The following is a 21,789-nucleotide window of genomic DNA, read 5'->3' on the forward strand; positions in this document are numbered from 1 at the left end:
TTTGCTGGTTTGAACCAAAAGGAAACGCGAGATGATGAGAACTTTATCAAAAGATCGCATCTTCCAAAGAAAAAGAGTACATCACTCACTGATTGTTCCTGTCGTGGTTTGCTGGAGCACTTGTGACAACAGAAAGCCAGCGCTATCTATCTACTACTATACTTGCAGGCATTCCACACTGACACTGACAGCTCTGTGGTCTACTTAGGGTGACTTCTCCAGAAATCCTGTTTATCATCACCTCCTAATGGAAAAGGCTGTGTCACTTCATTTTTGTTTAGTGAGGCTATTCTCAAGAACACAGTAATGGTTCTAAAATTTGACTTGAGTATCCTTCCATTTCTTCAGAAATTCGTACAGATTAAATATTGCCTGAAAACATAGTTCTGACATCAGACAGACCTAGCTTCAATCTCAACTGCATCTCCTTAGCAGAGCTATTTCACCCTAAGTCTATAGTTCTTCATACATGAAATGGGGAAAATAGTACCTGTACTTCATAGAGTTTTTCACAACTGAGATTAAATGAGAATTAAATATAATTAATAACCCTGTTATATGCTTGTTTGTAATAAAAAACTGGAAATACCAGTAAAAACAGCAAAACACCAGCCTCAATCACTTATCATTAAGCATGAATTATTATTTTTAGTGTTACTATAAATATCCTACAAAGTTTCCTGATGCAGTATTTCTGACGTGACAATATTAGAAGCCATAAAAAGACTTAACAAAGATGGAAGAATATGTTCATGTATTAAATTTCATAAATTTATAGAGAGAATACATAAATTCAAGTCTTTCATTAGTAATTATGATTTAAATGTCTCCTCCAACTCAGCTCTCTGGACAAGAATTGCCTGTGGACACATTCTACACAAAGCCAAATCATGTAATGCATGGCAGGAACAAGTCAGCACCAACTTAGAAAACTTAAAGAATATTTTTTTTAAAGATTTTATTTATTAAAAAAAAAGATTTTATTTATTTATGCATGAGAGACATAGAAAGAGAGGCAGAGACACAGGCAGAGGGAGAAGCAGGCTCCACTCCATGCAGGGAGCCTGACATGGGACTCAGTCCCGGGTCTCCAGGATCCCGCCCTGGGCTGAAGGTGGCACTAAACCGCTGAGCCACCAGTGCTGCCCTTGAGAAATATTTATATTCAAATTTCTTTATGACCATTAGATTTGAATTTATGGGTGAATTTTTTTTTAGATGTTATTTATTCATGAGACAGAGAGAGAGAGGCAGAGACACAGGCAGAGGGAGAAGCAGGCTCCATGCAGGGAGCCCGACATGGGACTCGATCCCAGGTCTCCAGGATCACACCCTGAGCCGAAGACCATGCTAAACCACTGAGCCATGCGGGCTGCCCTGGGTGAATTTTTTAGAAGCAAAATACAAAACTGTAACTATAGGACTTGGGCTATCAAAAAATTGCATAAGCACATGTTAAAATGCTCAGTAAATGGTTACTTTTTAATCACTCCTTGCCACTACACAGCTAATTTTTATCTTCCTTTTAAGGTCTGCCTCCTACTTGACTGCAAACTCAGGAGGGCTTCAAAGCAATCTTTCCAAGTCCCAAAGGCTGACAAGTAGGTCTTGCTGAACGGGTAAAAGATACCTAATTTGTGGAGGTGGAAAAGCTATGGGTGCAATTTTTATCTTTTCTGTATTTGACATTTCACTAATACTACTCAAAATCTTTATAAATTTTCAGTATTAAATTTTTATTTCTACATGTAGCATTTATTTGGGAAGTGGTAACAAAAGCACATTAACAAGTCTTTTACAATTACCAAATACTAAAACTCTCCCAGCAACCCCACTTATACCGAAAGAAAAATGAGAAAAGAAAAGTGGTCCCATCTTTTAGTACTCGAGACAAGAAAAAAGGCCTCCATCGCAGCAGCGGTTCTCAACTGTGGTCCTAGATAACTGGTGATCTCCAAGGGTGCCTTGCATGCTCCACTAACTGATCAAAATTCAGAATATACTTGTGTCTAAGTGACTGCTCAACACAAAAAGAAGCAAAAAATACCTGCTTGCTCTGACTTAAATGCCGAAAAGAAAAAAGTCACAAAAGCAACCTAGAGAATGTGGAAGCATAATTCCCAATTCCTCACAGATCTGGAGATAATACTTCATCACTGGATAGTAACCTCCCTTTACACCAAATTTAAGAGTAGGAGGCAATTTCCAGAAAGGAAAAATATGTGGCAAAGAACATCAAAAACTTCCTTTGAAGTATGTCCAATACTTCATTCTTTTCTTCTGTTTTCTCACCCCACCTAACAAGCCCTAGCAACTATAACCCCCGCCATTCCCCTCAAGTCATACTCTGCCAGGGGTTCTCAGCAGGAGGTCGGGCCCAGTGAGAAGATACTACTACATGAAGATTATGAAAAAGCTTTTTCAGAACCACCTCACTAAACCACAATTTAAAAAGAAAAGAGTCAAGCAAACAGTCCTTGCGCTACACCGTAACAACATGCATGAATTTCAATTCCCACAAGTAACACAAGTTACCAACACCATAGATGAAATTACAGTAAACACAGAGATGTTTTCCAAAAATAGATAATCAAAAGAGTGAACTGGCCAACAAAGATGAAAGTGCAGCAAATAAATGAAAAGTGGTAACACTGAAAGTGAAAATCAAATATAAATTTACAAGATATAGCCAGCCATGGGAATAGGGACACTGGTGTCCGAGATACTCTAGAGGATGAAGATGTCCCAGAGGAAGGGATGCCAGCAAAAGTCTTCCCACTAAATGAACTCTCAGAGGTATTTCCTAACGTTGAAAGCACACAGGATGGGACGCCAGGGTGGCTCAGGGGTTGAGTACCTGCCTTTGGCCCAGGGCGTGATCCTGGACTCCCAGGATTGAGTCCCACGTCAGGCTCCCTGCATGGAGCCTGCTTCTCTCTCTGCCTGTGTCTCTGCATCTCTCATGAATAAATAAATAAAATCTTAAAATCTTAAAAAAAAAAAAAAAAGAAAGAAAGAAAGAAGAAAGAAAGAAAGCACACAGGATAAAATGTTGGAAGTTGATCCAAACTTGGTAAACATTATGACACTTTGCTAAGGCATAAAAGATGCTTGTTCTGTACTGTAAATTATCTGACTAGAAGACCAGCACTGGTCAAATTACTTTTAACACATTCTTCACAAAGAAATAAATCCTTGGTTTCTAATGCTTTAAATTACAATGCTCTCAATATTAGCTTTACTATTTTTTTCACTTTTCTATACATTTCTAATGAACAGTAAGAGTCTGTCATTTAACACTGACAAGAATTTTTAGAGGTCATTAAAGGATCATACACTTTCTCATCAGTTATAAAGACCACTCTGCAAGGTTTCCACTTGCACATTTTGACAACCCAGGCTACCACGCAAAGGACTGCCCATACTCTACACTGCGTAAAGTCCACACTTGCCAAGGTTCTTTTTCTTGTAAACAAGGACTGGTTAAAAGTAACTAGAGTAGGATATTTTTGGTTTCATCCAAGTAACAAGCCAGATGAATTCATGAACTACAAGGGCAATGAAATAGTTAAGTATTGAAGGGGAGAGAAGAGTCAGGCAAGAAGGAAAAGAGATGTAGTACAGGATGTGATGTTTTTAAAAATATAAAGTAGATTTTTATATTTTAAAAAAACTGGAAGAGAAAAAGTAATGCTACTTCAAAACTATTTTGTATTAGAAATTTCAACAGTCCCTTCAATAGTCCCTTTTTAATGAGAACAGTGAATGTTTTAATTAAGCATGAACAGATGTACCTAGTGTTAGTAGTAGTGTAGTGTTGTATTAAGTATTTTCCATGTTATAGCACTGTTGTTAATGGCCCCTGAATAGTTGATGAAATGCGTCTATTACAGTTTACCTAATCATTCCTGTGTTTCGCTTTTAAGTGGCTTTATATTATCTTCACTGAGTTAAGTGTTATGAACATCTTTAGGTTACTAACACTTAGTTCCACACTGCTTTCCTGAAAGTATGTACCAGTCACTGTACTCTGAGGTTTTTCTCTTCTGAAAAGCCTACTCTGCTCCAAATGAACACTAATATCCTAGTGACTCTTCCCTTACTCTACTCTACAACCCTCAATCCTCCTCATGAAGCTTTAGGAAGGGAGTATTAAAATATCTGCTAAATGCTAGGTTCTGTATTGCATATCTGACAGTCTCGTTTAATACTCAGAATCTGAATTTCAAGACCAGCAATCATTTAGACTTTCATTTCATTCATTCAAAACATAAGGCTGAGTACCTATATAATGCCAGGCACTGGTAAAACAGTGTTAAGCAAAACAACACTCCCCAAGGAGCGTTCAGCCTGCCTCAAAGACACTTCCAACCCCCCCCCCCAAAAAAAAGGGCCCACTCTACTGCTGAACTACTTTGTAATAATGGCTTCCATTATGCTTCACATAAAATTCAAAATCCTTTCCATGGCCCACAAAGATTCACCTCAGCTGACTTTCTCTACCTCTCCAATATAACCCCCTGCCACTACCCTTTCCCACTAGGCCTCAGCCACCACTTTAACACCCTCAGTTCTTTCCATCTGAGGGTTTTCCTTCATGCTGCTCCCTCTGAAGTTTCTTCTCTTCTCAGCAAAATGTCTTGTGCTTTCTTATATTTTATGTCTTAGTTTGATGTCACCTCCTTGGGGGCTTTCTTGATCACTCCATCTAGCATAGGTTCTCCAATATTACCCCACTGCAGTTCATTTCTACTTTTTTTATAACTTTTTAAAATATTTTATTTATTTAAGAAAGAGAGAACATGGGGGGGGGAGCGTCAAGGAGGGACAAGCAGACCCACACTGAGTGGGAAGCCGGATGCAGGGCCACATCCCAGGACCCCGAGATCATGACCTGAGCTGAAGTCAGACACAACCAACCAGGTGCCCCTAGTTCATTTCTTAAATAGCACTTTTCAGTTTGGTTTGTTTACCACCATAAGTCCAAGGACTATCAGAGTGCCTGGTGGACAGAATACATGGCAGATAAACTATGTGCTTAATGAATAAAATCCTTCTTCTTTAGCTAGAAAGAAATCTATCTTCCTCAAAACTTCTACATACTGATCCTAACTTTATCTTGTGTAACTACAATGAAAAAAAATATTTTTAGGCATTTGTATCATACTTTAATAAATTTTTTTAAGATTTTAGTTGGGATCCCTGGGTGGCGCAGCGGTTTGGCTCCTGCCTTTGGCCCAGGGCACGATTCTGGAGACCCGGGATCGAATCCCACGTCGGGCTCCCGGTGCATGGAGCCTACTTCTCCCTCTGCCTGTGTCTCTGCCTCTCTCTCTTTCTCTCTCTCTCTGTGTGACTATCATAAATAAATAAAAAATAAAATAAAAAAAATAAAAATAAAAAAAGATTTTAGTTGATGGGAAGAGAGGACAGGCAGGGGGAGAGGGAGAAGCAGGCTCCCTGCTTGATCATGACCTGAGCCAAAGGCAGGTGCCCAACTGACTGGACCACCCAGGCACTCATACGTTAAAAAATTATTTATTTTTTTAAAAGATTTTATGTATTTATTCATGAGAGAGACAGATGTGGGACTCCATCCCGGGACTCCAGGACCACGCCCTGGGCCAAAGGCAGGCACTAAACCGCTGAGCCATTCGGGGATCCCTGTTAAAAAATTTTTAAACTACTGCTCATTAACTCTGGCACTGGCCTGTTTTTAGCAACAGCTACTGCTGCTGACTTCAGAGACAGTATCAAGGAGTATTTATGGGCATGGAATCCCACCTTACGCCACCTGGATTGGAATCTGAGCTCCAACACTTGCACACATGAAATAGATCTCACTTTGGAGAAATTCCCTAACCTCTCTATACCTCAGTTCCTCATCTGGAAAACTAGGATATGACTTAACTGTCAGAATTAACAATTAACCCCAGTTAACCCCAGTTAACAACAACCCCAGTTCCTGACAGAGTAATGTTAACGGTCAAAACTACCACTGCTGTCTCACTGTCTAGAGAGGAAAACTTCAAAGAGATAACGCATCTCTTTGTATCCTTAAAACCTACCTTACACAAGTCTCGACAAACCTACATTTAAAACCGTCACCCCACAAGTGTGGCTAAGACACTCCCTTTGCATATATTTCCATAATACCCTGAAACTAGCCCTCACATCAGGTATCCTAACAGTTAACTTTGCTATTCTCCCTCCACCACCTGACTCGTGTAAGCCGGTCTGTCTTGTTCACCATAGTATCTCCAACACCTGCAACAACAAACGTTTGATAATTAAATGAAATTCCACTGAGCTTCCATTCCTCCCAGTGGGAGCCTTTTTAAAAAAAATAAATAAATAAATAAAGCATTTGTGGGGCACCTGGGTGGCTCAGTCCATTAACCATCTGTCTTCGCTCAGGTCATGATCCCCAGTCGGGGATCCTACCCCGCGACCAATATGCCTACTGCACCTGCTCTAACAGAGGCTTATTTTTGCAAAATATCACACAAATTTTTATTCTTGGGGTTGTTTTTTTTTGGGGGGGGGGATGTGAAAACATATTGATTCTTCGTCGTTTCCTAAGGAATTAAACGCTACCATCTTACTGGCTCCGTAACTATCTGTGCTTATCACACTATACCTACAACCTACAAGAATGCTTGAAACACTAAAAAAAAATAAATTAATAATAATAATAATAATAATAAGCAGACTAATTATATATTGCATGAACAGATATGTCATTTTCCGAGAGTGAAAACAGATAAGGCTAAATGGAACCCACAGTCCTGGACAGGGAGGAGTCTGAGCGTTTTGGGTTTTGTTCTATGTATTTAATTCCCAAGTTCTCCATGGTATGGAGAACAGTTATAACTGAAGCTTTTATTTTTTATTTATTTATTTTTTAGGTAAACCGTCTTGCGGAAGGCTGTCAAGCACCCCGCCTCCCCCCTCCCCATCTCCTCCTGTTCTCCAGGTAGGAAGAACGCAACCTTGACACCACGCCTGCCTGGCGGGGGCCCAGGAACCGCACGCTCCCTCCCACACCTGCCCGGCGACCAGCGACCCAGGGCAGTTCAACGCGCAAAACCGGAAGAGAGCTCTCGGGCACGGAAGCCGCTGCGGGCTGCAGGCACCCCGAGCGCCCCACCGCACCACCCAGCACTCACCACCAGCGAAGCCGTGAATCCAGGCCTCTCCATGGTCCCGCAGACCCTCCACGGTTATAAATCGAGGCTGAGCAGAAGCAGGTCGCAACCCCATTCACTGGGCGCCGCCATCTTGGAGGCGGGCCCGTAGCTGCGGCGCTTCCGCGGTCACGTGAGACGGAACCACAACAACTGCACGTGCAACCCGAGGAGGGGGAGGGGGGGCCCAAAGGAACGCTGGGAAGGAGGGGAGGAGTCGGAGGCGGGATGCGGTCGAGCCAAGTCTCGCGACTCTTCTCTGCCTCCCATTCCTGCAGCACCCTAGACGGATGAACTCTCGCGAGCAAATGAGCCTCGGTGGTGAAGGCGGGCGGAAGCCAAAGTGTAAACCTCCAAGGGGGCGTGGCTTAGTGGAGGGCGGGGCCTTCGAGCTGCAGGACTAATTCGGGGGACTTAGGCTGGTGGTTTCCAGTTACTTCTTTTTTTTTTTTTTTTTTTTTTTCCTCCCCTCTTGGTTTTGGGTGTACAAATTTTGTCCAGATCCATATAAAACAGACTCAACATCAGAAGATTGTTAAATAAAAATGTAGGAAAAGACTTTAAAAGTTTCTTTACTCCAGCTAAATTAGCATCCTCCACTTTTTTTTTTTTAAAAGATTTTATTTATTTATTCATGAGAGACACAGACACAGGCAGAGGGAGAAGCAGGCTCCATGCAGGGAGCCCGATGTGGGACTTGATCCTGGGTCTCCAGAATCACACCCTGGGCTGAAGGCAGCACTAACCTGGGCTGCCTGCATCCTCCACTTCTTACTGGCAGTTCCTGCACTTAATAGTATTTGCTTTTTAAATTATTTATTTGCTCATCTTGTTCGCTGTAGTACCAGTGTGCACACCTACCTAGAAGACCACTTTACTAAGTACTTAGGAACAGTTTCTTGGAGTGGACCTGCCTTTATATTTACTAAATCACCTTCTGTATTTCTTTATGTTAGGGGCCAACTGCATCTCCGCATGGTGCTAAACGATTGATAATTTTCACATTTAATACTCAACAACCACCTTTAAGGGAAGCACCATTACCATTCTCACTTTACAGAGGATCCCGATGCTTCCAAGGGATTCATTAGCAAACCCAAAGCTACAGAGAACATAGCAGAGCAAGACTTGTAATTTTTCTTAGGGTCTTCATCGTCTTTCTTTCTTTCTTTCTTTTTCTTCTTCGTTGTCTTTCCTCAAAATCTTTGCAACAGCCTTAGCAGGCTTTTTGTCTGCCTTTCTTCAATTGATTTTTCATGCCATCGCTAAAATCTTTATTCTCATCTAGATGTGTGATCTAAAAATGATTAGCCTGCATATGTTTAAGAGTTTCAAATTCTGCACTTCACCTATTAGGTTTGGGAATGACTTCTCCAAGACTGAGTTTCCTCCATTGTGAAGTGGGAATAATAGTAACTGCTTCATTAGGTACTATTACAGATTCAGTGAGATGATGCAAACTCGTTCTCAACTTAGGTCCTGGTTCTTAGGAAGTGCTCTCTAAAGATGATGGTAATATCCCTTCCCTGCTTTAAATTCCTCCCTTTTGCTGCACGTGTGACAGATAGTCCAGGTCCTTAGCATGGTACTGACTCCCCCGATAGTGTCTTCTGTCACTCATTCTACTGGCTAGACTATGCACAGACAGACCATACACCTTCAGGCCTCCATATTTTACGTATGTTATTCCCTTTACCAACAACACCTTTCCCTCTGCCACCTGCAGAACATTGGTCCTCTCCTGTTTACCACGTCACAATCCATAGGCCATCTCAAAATATGTTGCTTCACGCCCCCCAAACCAGCAGAAGAACCACTAACATGTCATTTGCTCTTTTAAGAGCTTATATGACTGAGTCAGGTCCCCAGGATAATTTCTCTTTTGATTAATTCAATGATTAGGGACCTTAACTATGTCTGTAAAACTTTAAAAAAAAAAAACAAAACTTTTTTTTTTGCCATATAATGCAATATAATCATGGAAGTTATATTTCATCATGCTAACACTCACTCAAGAGAAGTAATTGTGCAAAACACATGAATTACAGGGCAGGAATTTAAGAGCCATCTTAGAATTATGCCAACCCTATTAACCCACAACTCCTTGCTGGAAGGCTCCTCAAAGACCATCAAGTTTCTATCAGTAGGCTTGCACTAATGCTTTCATCAAAGTCCTTCCATTTTTTTATCTACTGCCTGGTGACAAAACCACTCCTTTGGTTTAAATGTTTGTTACAGCAGCACCTCATTTTCAAGTACCGAAATCTGGTACGGGTTACCTATTGCTGGGTAACGAACTACCCCAAAACTTAGAACAACAATAAACTTTTATTACCTCACACAGTTTCTGTAGGACAGGAATCCAAGAATGGCTTAGCTGAGTGGTTCAGTCCCAGAGTGTCCCTCATGAGTGTGCCATCAAATTATCTTCTAGGGCTATACCTAAAGACTTGACTGGCTTTAGAGGATCCACTTACAAAATGGCTCACTCCATTACTGGCAAATTAATGCTAGCTATTGGCATGTGGCCTCAGTTCCTTGCAACACAGACCTCTCCATAGGGTTGCTTGATTGTCCTCATTATATGGCAGCTAATTTTTTCCAGAGTGAGTGGTCTAAGAGAGAATAACACAGAAACTATAATGTTTTCTATGACCTAGCCTCAGGAGCCATTCAGTTGTCATTCCTGCAACAGCCATTTGTTACACAGGTTATCCCTACTTTTTATGAGATTGGACAAAACAAAGGCATGACCCCCAGGAGGTGAGAATCACTGGGTGTCACCATGGAAACTGGACACCACATCAGAGATATGCAAGTGAAAACTGTGATGAGATATGACACGTTCCTTAGAGCCACTACCATAAAAAAGGCCCAAGAGGCCAAGTGTTGTTGGCAGGGATGAAGAGCATCTAGAACTAGTATGACCACTACAGAAACCAGTGCCTCTCTTATTTTTATGTATATATATTTTATTGTTTTTTTTAATCTGGCTTTAATTTACTTTATTTTTCTTGTATGAAACTATGTGGTAGCCACAGCTGGAGCCTAGGTCCTCTGCATCGAGACCGATGTGGGTATTTATAAGAGCATCAGTGAATTCCTGATAGGGAGACTTGGTAAACACCGTCTCTCTCCAGAGGTCAGGGATGAGACAGCAGTAGGTCTTGGAAGTGGCATGAAAAGTAGCCTTGGCAAAATTGCCCAGAGTGGCAGTGCAGCCTCTGGCTGAGTTATAGCAGTTACCAATGCTGGCCATCATTGGTAGCTTCTTGGGCACAGGGGCTGAGACCATGCCAGTACCTCTGGAGGCAAGGGTGAAATGCACCAGCACAGAGCCACAGCAGCTGGTCACTTTGCTTAAGACAGTGTGGTGCTTGCTGCTCTTGTTCCCGCAGTAGCCTCTCCACATGAGAACAATGTGTCGTTCACATTGTGAACAATGTGTTGTTCAACTCATTCTAGGTTGGCCAGGATGGTGGCCTCACAGATGGCAGTAGCTACCTCCTCTGAGCACTGAACACTGACACCAATATCTCCACTGTAATCTCCAATGACAACAAATGCCTGTAAAGAGCCTGAGATGGTTGGTGGTCCACTGACTTACACAGCATCCGTAATCACCACCCAGGACCTAGTGCACTCCTCAAGGAAAGAGTGGCCACCGTGAGACCAATCTGAAATCCTGAGGAGCATCTTTCTCTCTCCCCATTTGTTTTTATTGTTTTCTTACAATTTCTTGGCCTATAATTAAATCCTCCCCAAATGCTTTCTGTCCCCCATTCCCAAGCTTTCCTATGCCTCTCTTAGGTATTTACTCAAGAAAACTGAAAACATGTGTCCATTATTGTTCACAGCAGCTTTATCCATAATAGCAGAAACTGGAAACAACCCAAATATCTATCAGCTAGTGAATGGATAAACATCATATGTTACATCCAGACAATGGAATATTACTCATCAATAAAAAGAAATGAATTACTGACACATGCAAAAATATAGATTAATCTCAAAGCATTATGCTAAGTGAAAAAAGTCAAATTTTAAAAAGTACATACTTTGTAATTCCACTTATATGAAAATCCAGAAAAGGCAAAATTATAGTGACAAAACAGACTGGTGGTTTCCAGGCACTGGGGTGAAGGCAAGGGATTGATTATATATTTATATAATATATATGGTATATATTTATAAAAAGGGGCACAAAAGAACACTTTGCAGTGATAGAGATGTTCTATATAATTATTGTGATGGCCACTGCTTGGGTGTATACATTTACAAAAATGCCTTGAATTGCACAATTTAAATGGATGCATTTTACTGTAAGTTATACCTCAATAACTGATTAAAATATCATATTTGTCTCACAGTATGGTGATGATTGAATAATATATTCATGAAAAGTACACAGTCCAGTGCCTGGCATGTAGAAACTATTAAATTTATTCAGTATTTTCCTATTAATATTATAGATTCTGAATGCCATTGAGACTGATAAATTATTGAGATGCACAAGCACTTGGTGATAGATAACGTATAACTAACTCCCTCAGAGAAAAGAGATGTTATCCAGTTACTAATGATCTTGGAAGTTTCAGGTAAAACTCTTCTCCAAGAGAGAATTTAACCCAGACTATGGATTTTGATTTTGAGATAATATTTTGTTGGTTCTAAAATTAAGGGGAAACTCTTCCTTTTCAAAGTAATGACTGTCTTTAACTATGTAAAAAGAAATTATGTTGATACCATTTTCTGTTAACTTGGAAGGTAATACAATTCATTGGATGCCTTCCAGAATCAAAAAATATATACTATATTATATTATCTCCTTTTTACAAAGGTAAAAGCTTCATCAAATATTTCCACTAGATGCCCTTTAGGGAATACAGATCCTACAACATGACCTGGGACCTCCTTTTCAAGAAATGCTAGTACAGGGGCACCTAGGTGGCTCAGTCGTTTAAGCATCCAATTCTTAGTTTCGGCTCAGGGCATGATCTCCAAGACATGAGATCCAGCCCCGGGTCAGGCCCTGCGTTGAGCCCCACTATGGGCTCCATGCTGAGTATAGAACCTGCTTCCAATTCTCTCTCTCTCTTTTCTCAGCCCTCCCCCACTCATGCTCTCTATCAAAAAACAAAGAAAAAAATGCTAGCAGAAAAATCTTTCACCACTTGTGCATGCCTTTTAAATGGAGTATTTCAATGCATCAATATTTTTACCACATTGCAGGCACAGAATGTCCTCAAATCTTCAATTTTAAAAGATGCAGGAGGGGCGCCTAGGTGGCTCAGTCGGTTAGGCATCTGACTCCATCTCAGCTCAGGTCTTGATCTCAGGATATGAATTCAAGTGCTGCATTGGATTCTACTGTAGATAGTACTAAATAAATAAATATGTAAATAAATAAATCAGGAAATGAAGCGGGCACTGACTTGCATTAAATATTAGAAATTATAACACTGTCTTCTTCAATTAAATCTACCACTGGAAACCAAGTTCACTTGTAAACAAGTTCTGAAATCTCAATAGTATTTATAAAAATTCCCAGTAAGTCAAAAAACGTACATCAACAAATAGATTAGGGCAGCCTGTGTAGCTCAGCAGTTTGGTGGCATCTTCAGCCCAGGGCGTGATCCTGGAGACCATCGAGTCCCACGTCAGACTCCCTGCAGGGAGCCTGCTTCTCCCTCTGCCTGTGTCTTTGCCTCTCTCTCTCTCTCTCTCTCTCTCTTTCTCTCTCTCTCTGTCTCTCATGAATAAATAAATAAAATTTTAAAAAAATTATTTTAAAAAATGGATAAGGTGTAGCTTAGAGGAAGTAAAGGATATCATCTTCAGTCAGGACAAGGCCCAAGTTCCAGGCTCCTGTTACTAATCTTCATGGAAAAGTAAAGTAACGAAATCATGTTCAGTAAAAAATATTTACGGAGGTATTTAACCCGTCTGCAAAGGATAGCAAATACATATAATGGAAAGGAAGTCCAACAAAAAATATAAAAGGCCTGTTTTAAAGGCCCATTTTCCTGTAAGTTATAGAATCAAGGGTATACTTGTCAGGTGGCTTCTGTCTTTCTATTTTAAATCAGTGAGAAGAAAACAAGATGGTCCTTTCAATAAAATGGTTTGAGACAATCTGGTAGTCATTTAGAAGAAAATAATGTTTTAGAATCCTGTGTGTCATACTTTACATCCAAATACTGTTCCAAATGGATTAAAACTTTTACTTGATGTAATTAAACTATTAAAACACTAAAATAAAAAGGTCAACATTTTAATATTTTTCAGATAAGGAAACAAGTTCTATGTATGACTTTTTTTTTAAAGATTTCATTTATTTATTCATGAGAGACACAGAGAGAGAGAGAGGCAGAGACAGAGGCAGAGGGAGAAGCAGGCTCCATGCAGGAAGCCTGATGGGGGACTCAATCCCAGAACTCCAGGATCATGCCCTGAGCCAAAGGCAGACGCTCAACTGCTGAGCCATCCAGGAGTCCCTATGCATGACTTTTTTAAACTAAGAAAAATATCCATAGTATATATGACAACAATGAATTGTTAACATTAAATACATCCTATAAATCAATAAGAAAGACTGATACCAATAGGGAAAAAAATGGGCAAAAGTCACAAAGAAATACAAGCAGCTAATTAACATGTTAAAAAAGTATTTTAAATTCTTTAGTAACAACAAAATAAAAAAAATAAGGCATATTTTTGTAAAGACTTTTTTAAGTAATCTTTTGACTCAATTTTTTTTTAAAGATTTTATTTATTTATTTATTCATGAGAGAAACAGAGAGAAAGGCAGAGACACAGGCAGAGGGAGAAGCAGGCTCCCTCCGGGGAGCCTGATGCAGGACTCAATCCCAGGACCCCAAGATCATGACCTGAGCCAAAGGTAGATGCTCAACTGCTGAGCCACTCAGATGCCCCTTTACACTCAATATTGAGCTCAAACTTATAACCCCAAGGTTAGGAGTCACATGCTCTACTGAGCCAGCCACGCACCCCATTAAAGCATATGTTTTTTATTTTTTATTTTTTTTTAAAGAGAGAGAGCGTGAGTGGTGGGGGGCAGGCAGAGGGTGATAGAGAATCTTAAACAGACTCCACACTGACCACAGAACTTGCCATGGAGCTTGATCTCCAGACCCTGAGATCATGACCCAGGTCAAAACTAAGAGTCAGATGCTCAATTGACTGAGCTACCCAGGTACATCATAAAGCATATTTTTTAATCTTATCAAATAGGCAAAGATATTTTTTTCTAGAAGGAGGGTAGAGCAATATTTCTGGTGAGCAATATGGCAAGTTATATCAAAAGCCTACAAAAAATGTTCTTTGTCCTTAATTATCTCTACTTCTTGCATTATGCTCTAAGAAACCATTTTCTTAAATCCATAGAAGTAGGACTATAAGGATATTCATCTCTGCTTATCATAGCAAAAGGAAAATTTTTTGTACATCCAAAAATGTTCATCAATATGTGACTGAGACAATTTGTAATAGTGCCCATATGTAGCTATTTAAAACCATGATGTAGAAGAATCTTAATGATACAGAAAGATGATAAACATAAAAATAATTGCACAAGAACATAGGCATATGCTGGTTTTTCTCTTTATGCCTCAGCAGATCTATTCTCTGCTTTCTCTGCCTTGTTCTCTGTCCTAGGGAGCTGACCCCTAGGAACTGCCTTCTGGCTTCCAACTGTGCTTGGCCAATGACAGTCATGGGCAAATCTGAGGATGGCAAAAAAAAAAAAGAGGCCAGAGTATTTCTTCCTTGCTCCCTACTGGCCTTGACCCAATTTTGTCAGGTGGTGTGTCCCTTGACAAATCTGCTCCCATAAGAGCTTCCCCTCTGTGGCTCCCCTCTTTTTGACCTCTTGTAACACATTTTCCTTTCCTTCCTTCCTCACGGCTAAGGATGATAATCGCTTTTCACTGTTGTAAGCCCCAGCCTCCTCTTTCATAGGTAATTGATTTTCTTAACACTGCCCACAGCTCTCCTCAAAAATCCCAACTGAGGGGCACCTGGATGACTCAGTCAGTTAAGTGTCTGCCTTTGGCTCAGGTCATGATCCCAGGTCCTGGGATGGAGCCCCTCATCAGGCTCCCTGCTCAGTGGAGAGCCTGCTTCTCCCTCTCCTCCCCACTTGTGCTATCTTGGTTGCTATCTCTGTATCTTTATCTCAAATAAATAAATAAAATCTTTTTAAAAATCCCAATTGAGTGCCTCTTTTGCTGATAAAACTCTGACTGACAAAAGACAACATAATCCAATTTTTATAAACATATACATATTAGTTATCTGTTATTCCATAACAAAAAACCCCAACACTTGGCAGCTTAAAACAACAAACACTATCTTAGAGTTTCTTTGGGTCCAATATCTGGATATTGTCTACCTATGCACAGGCTAGCTTGAAGTCTCTAGGATACTATAGTCATGCTGCCAGCCAGGGCTGCAATCTCATCTGATGGCTCAAGTGGGAGAGGATCCACTTCCAAGCTCACTCACATGGGTGTTGGCAAGATTCAGTTCCTTGCAAGATGTTGGACCAAAGGCTTCACTGTCTATCTTCACTGTCTTCACTGTCTATCTATTGCCTGGAGGCCTTCCTCAGTTCCTTGCCACACTGTGCTTTCCATATGGGAGCTTGCAACATGGCCCCTGGCTTTTATCAGAGGGAGCAAGCAAGAAACAGTGAAGCAGAACACCCAGGATGGAAGCCACAAATTTGGTAATCTAATTTTTGTGGTGACATCCCATCAACTTTGCCAGCCTGTGCTCAGGAAGAGGGGATTACACAGGAAATGTATATATGCAGTAGGAATCACTGGGGGCAATCTTAGAGGCAAAATATAATTTGCAAATGCACACCAAAAATGTCTGTAGGATGACTGGTTATTGTTGGGTACATTAGTAATGATCTGTTTTCTCTTTGCATTATTGGCAATTTCTAATGAATAATTAGTATTGCTAAGACCTATATCCAGCTGACAGCCACTCACATGACATTGCTTAATTTTTTACATTTTTCCTTGATATAAACCTGAGTAGACTTTACAAAAAATGAATCAATTATCTGCCATAATTGGATTTTGTTCAATATCTGACCCAATATGAAGCTCTGGCTAGGATTCCAAGACATGTATAAAAATAATCAGGATGAAATTTGTTCAGCTAATTTCTGCATTCTCTGACAAAGATCTCCAATCTATTGGACATGGAAATTATCTTAAAACCTTTTGCCTTGTGCATTTACTGCTCATCAGTTTGGCAAGCCTGTCACACTGAAATAGGACCCAGAAGTGCCCTGGCTGTAATTGTTCCTCTCTGCTGAAGAGGCAACAAAGAATTACAGGTCACCCCTGTGACACAGATGAGGACAGCAAATGATTTTTCTCAGCCATTCACAATTGTTATATTCAAGGGCAAATTGAGCTACTTTTTTTTCTTTGTAGTATAGGAAATAATGGAAAAACATAAATGGGGTTCACGATCTCCCCATTAGACGAAAATTAAAGAAAAATGTTCACCATTAAACCATAGTTTCAACTAAGCACAACAACTTTCATTATTCCTCCAATTAATTCCATCAGGCAAGTAATATATAAGCACCTACTGTGTGTGCATAATGTCCTTTTTTTCCCTATAAATATCTCACCCAACCAACTTCATTTTTTGTCATGGTTCCGTGATTCTTACAATCTGCTAGTTTAAGAAGGCTGCCTCTTACTCAATTTCTCATTTCTTTGATGCAAACCATTACCTAATTCTTCAGAGACACCCCATCTCTCCTCTCCCTTCTCTCTGCAAATCACCTCCAAAAATTATTTCTTGGGGATTGCCTGGGTGGCTCAGTGGTTGAGCATCTGCCTTTGGCTCAGGTCATCACCCCAGTGTCCTGAGATCGTGTCCACATAGGGCTCCCTGCAGGAAGCCTGCTTCTCCCTCTGCCTATGTCTCTGCCTCTCTCTGTGTATCTCTAATGAATGAATAAATAAATAATTTTTAAAATTGTATCTTGGCTCATTAATGGCTGAACCAGTTATAAAAACCTTCTCCTGACTCCACATGCCCCTGTCCAGTTCCCCTGGACAGCTCCACATGAGTAAAAGAAATTGCAGTCACTTTGTATCAGGCCCTATGAGATGACTAACTATTCCCCACTTACTTTCCCACTTAATCCAAACTGTCACCTGTAACTTTAGGTATGGGAATTGAGCCTGGACTCCTGGTTTCTTAAAGGAAAACAGCAAACCCAAAGGAATTCATTGCCACGTGGGAAAACAGTTTGGCAGCTTCTTACAAAGCTAAACACAGGGATCCCTGGGTGGCGCAGCGGTTTGGCGCCTGCCTTTGGCCCAGGGCACGATCCTGGAGACTCGGGATCGAATCCCACGTCGGGCTCCCGGTGCATGGAGCCTGCTTCTCCCTCTGCCTATGTCTCTGCCTCTCTCTCTCTCTCTCTCTCTCTCTGTGTGTGATGACTATCATAAATTAAAAAAAAAAAAAAAAAAAAAGCTAAACACAGTCTTAACACATGATCTGCTAGTTGCACTCCTTGGTATTTACTGAAATTAGTTGAAAACATATGTCCACACAAAAACCTGCACGTGAGTGTTTATAGCAGTTTTATGCACAAGTGCCAAAACTTGGAAGCAACCAAGATGTCCTTCAGTAGGTGAGTGGATAAGGAAACTGGTCCATCCAGACAATGGAATATCATTCAGCACTAAAAAGAAATGAGCTATCAAGCCATGAAAAGCCATGGAGGAAGCTTGAATGCCTATTACTAAGTGAATGAAGCCAATCTGAAAAGGCTACATGCCATATGATTCCAACTACATGACATTGTGCAAAAGGGAAAACTATGAAGACCAAAGAAAAAGATCAGTCGTTGTCAGAGCTTGGTGGGAGAGAGGAATGAATAGAGCACAGGGGATTTTTAAGGCAGTGAAATAAATTAGTATGATAATGACGGATACATGTCATAATACATTTGTTCAAACCCCTGGAATGTACAATGCCAAGAGGGATGTAGCCAATGTAAACCATGGATTTGGGAAGATCATGATGTTTCACTGAAGGTTTATCAATTTTAACAATGACATCACTCTGGTGGGGACACCGATAGGCTGGGGAGGGGTGCAGAGAGTCTATGGGAACTCTGTGCTTTTTTTTTTTTTTTTTTTGGTTAATTTTGCTGTATAAAATTGCTCTTTAAAAAACTCTACTGGGGTGTCTGCCTTCAGCTCAGGGACTCTGGGACCTATCCTTACATCCCCCACTCAGTGAGGAGTCTGCTTCTCCTTCTGCCCCTCACCCCACTAGTGCTCTGTCTCCTTGCTCTCTCTCAAATGAATAAATAAAATCTTTTTTTAAAAAGTCTACTATTGGGCAGCCTGGGTGGCTCAGTGGTTTAGTGCCACCTTCAGCCCAGGGTGTGATCCTGGAGACCCGGGATCGAGTCCCACGTCAGGCTACCTGCATGGAGCCTGCCTCTCCCTCTGCCTGTGTCTCTGCCTCTGTGTGTATGTGTGTGTGTCTCTCATGAATAAATAAATAAAATCTTTTTTTTTAAGAAAAGTCTACTATAATAAAAAAGGAAGTCACTGCACTATTCCTCAAGATTCCCAATGATAATAATATTTAGTCAAATTCTATCTTCTTTATGGCCAGAGAGAGAGATAGGGAGGGAAGACAAGGAGAGGGAAGGGATGGGGCAAAGAAAGGAGAAGAGGAAAAGGGAGATTAAAGAAAAAAGTGAGATAAGAAAACAAAGATCATGTTGATATTAAGACACTTTTTCCCCAACCCAAATGTCTGTTGGCAGATGAAAAGATAACCAAATTGTGGTATAAATGTACAAGAGGATATTATTCAGCCTTAAAAAAGAAGTAAATTCTGACACATGGTACAGCACCGACGAACCTCGCAGACATTATGTTAAGTGAAATAAGCCAGTCAGAAAAGGACAAATGCTATATCCTTTTGCTTCTAAGAAGTGCCTAGAGCAGTCAAATTGATAAGGAAAGGAGAATGGTGGTTGGAGCTAGAAGGGGCCGAGGGAGATGGGTAGTTAGTGTTGAATGGGCACATCATTTCAGTAGGGGAAGATGAAAAAGTCCTAGAGATGGATGGTGGTGATGGTTGCACAACAGTGTGAATGTACTTAATGCCACTGATCTACATGCTTAAAATGGTTAAAAGGGTCATTTTCATGTTATGTATATTTTACTACCATAAGCAAGACACTTCTTCATAGGAGGTAGAACACATTTAATATATTCCATTTCAAAGATGAAATGCAACTCAGTCTCATAAAAAAAATGCTGATGCAAAACGGTTTTTAATCAACCAATAATCAAAGTGCTCCCTACCCCTCAATGCCATTTTTGCCTCAGGGGTCGGAGTCGCTGGAGTTCCAGAGGAGAAGGGGACACGGCAATGAGGGGAGCACTGTATCACACAACACAGAGCCCCTGATTGTGGAAATTCTTTTAAAGAATGATATTTATTATTTCAAATTTCCATTCACCAACTCCGTCATCAGGTGCCTCTCCTGACTCAATCTGCCATTTTATACCTTCTACCTTCCTTATTGCAAGCCTTCCAAAGAGCTCCAAGGCGCCATGGTCTTTTTATTTATTACCTTCTGCCAAACAAACAGCAGCCGTGAATTCAAAAGGGCACAACCTTTTATTGTTTTGAGCTAGCAGCAGGCATCCTAAATGAACGCTTTGGGCTTAATGCTACAGGCCAAGCATTAATCTTTTTGATCTTCCCTAGCTGAACCTGTTTAGAGTTCAAAGACTCATGAAAAAGTGAGTTCATACCTTTGTCATTTCTCAGATGCAATGCTGCTAACACTGCAAAATGGCCACAGTTCCCCCAAATAATTTATGAGAGAACACAATACCACCTGCAGAGCAATGTGTCAGTCAGGCACAATCCTACATCCTCTATTAATTCTTACTTTTGTTCCTCTTGCAAGTTTTATTTCTCAACAGACATTTTATATTTTTCCCTTTAGCCTGAATGATCTGTCCCCTAACTAGTGCTTCAACTTCATGGCCTGTCAGCCACCTTTCTCTGCTGGTGAAGTTTTAGCAACACTGGGGGCTTTTGGTGCCTCAGATGAGTTGATCTTAGCCATACCTTCAGTCTCAGGGCCTTTGCACACGCTTAACCCCCACACCTACATTTCTCCTTCTTACATGGCTTTCTCTGGGGACTCAGTTAATGTGGTTTCCTTAGAGATTGCCTTCTCCCTCTCATCACCCAACTCCCAGCAGTTTTCTCCCATACCATCATACTTTTTCCTCAGCACCCATTACGACTTGTAATTATGTATGTGTATACTCATTTAACATCTTTCTCCCACACTAGATAATAAGATCCATTAACACAGGGACAATGTCTATCAAGTTCCCAACTGTGTACTCAGTGCCAGACATATAGTTGAGCTCAAATGTTGGAATGAAGGGAAGATAGGAGAGAGGAATGGAGGAAGAGAATGAAGGAAACTGACACAAGGGCATCTTCAGTTCTGTAATGAAGCTTATGTGCATTAAGGAGGGGCAGAGGACATCTGACATTCCTGGAGACCAATACTAGAGGATTAGTAACACTATTGAAATCTTCGGGCTGCCCTTCCTCCAGAGAACTATTCCTCCTGTATTTCAGACAGCTGGCAGACAAAGGATGTCAATTTGGAGTATGTGTTCCTGGCAAGAGAACATATGGACCCCATGGAGTGATCTTCATCCTGATTTCCGTGATCCCCATCTCTCCCAGAGTTCACTGCCATTGCCCTGCCATGATTTCCTTTCAAGAAATGAGCTCGCTCAGAAACACAGTTGAATCCAACCAGGGCGATGGGCAATCAGTTTGGCTGTGACCTTATGGACAATAGATTGACTAGTTTGCAACAGCTGGTAACACTGTATGTTGCTTGCAGAAATGAGAAGCTCAAAGAAGAAACTACATTTTTGTTTTAGTAAATATGGGGAAAGAATGATTTAAAATAACTCTCAAAAATAAAAGAATGCCATTAACTAATCCCTCAGAAGTAAATTTTCCAGAGTGTTTCAATTATAGTCTTTTCCCTTACAATATCTAAGTTACCCTCATTAAATACTCAGAGAACTCTGTGCTTACACGAATACCCATGGTGTACCTACTTCACACTTACATAGAATGAATTTCTGGTTCATGAACACCAGGCAGAACTATTTCTCTCTTGTTAACAGGCTGTTTTAACAATGGATCAAGAGCAATAATAGATGATCAACTGTGCTGTCCTTTTCTGCCTGTTTCTCCTCATCTTCGAGGGGCACCTGGGTGGCTTAGTCAGTTAGAAATTCAACTCTTGGTTTTGGCTCCAGTCATGATCTCAGGATCATGAGATTGAGTCCTGTGTCTAGTTCTGTCCTCAATGCAGAGCCTGCTTGTCCCTCTCCTCCCTTCCCCCTCTGCTCTTCTCGCCCCCTTGATCTCTCCCTCCCTCAAATAAATAAATAGATTAATTAATTAACTAGTTAATTAATTAAATAGTTTTCTAAAAGACTGCTGAAACAGACAAGAA

The 21,789-nt window shown here is 40.7% G+C and overlaps 1 protein-coding gene and 1 non-coding gene across 31 annotated transcripts in view; both read right to left on the minus strand.

Annotated features, from left to right (window-relative positions):
- Positions 1-21,789, minus strand: part of SLC25A26 (solute carrier family 25 member 26) — a 193,777-nt gene that overhangs the window by 122,373 nt on the left and 49,615 nt on the right. For 15 of the 30 annotated variants that reach the window (XR_004807612.2, XM_035703501.2, XM_049097913.1 and 12 more), the window contains exon 3: positions 12,410-12,569. Coding sequence is in view for 24 of the 30 variants with exons in the window: in XM_035703501.2 (XP_035559394.1) it covers positions 12,410-12,493 (84 nt within the window). In the remaining 6 variants the exon portion in view is untranslated. Of the gene's footprint in view, positions 1-6,218; positions 6,248-7,169; positions 7,381-12,409; positions 12,570-21,789 lie in introns of those variants that run through there. The other 15 variants (XM_025456507.3, XM_049097919.1, XM_049097922.1 and 12 more) reach the window with 9 other exon arrangements.
- Positions 10,820-10,893, minus strand: LOC112666124 (small nucleolar RNA SNORA64/SNORA10 family). The gene has a single exon (XR_003140751.1). It is a non-coding gene; the product is annotated as a small nucleolar RNA SNORA64/SNORA10 family (small nucleolar RNA).

The sequence above is a fragment of the Canis lupus genome, chromosome 20 (genome assembly GCF_003254725.2).
Source record: "Canis lupus dingo isolate Sandy chromosome 20, ASM325472v2, whole genome shotgun sequence".
NCBI classification, from domain to species: domain Eukaryota; kingdom Metazoa; phylum Chordata; class Mammalia; order Carnivora; family Canidae; genus Canis; species Canis lupus.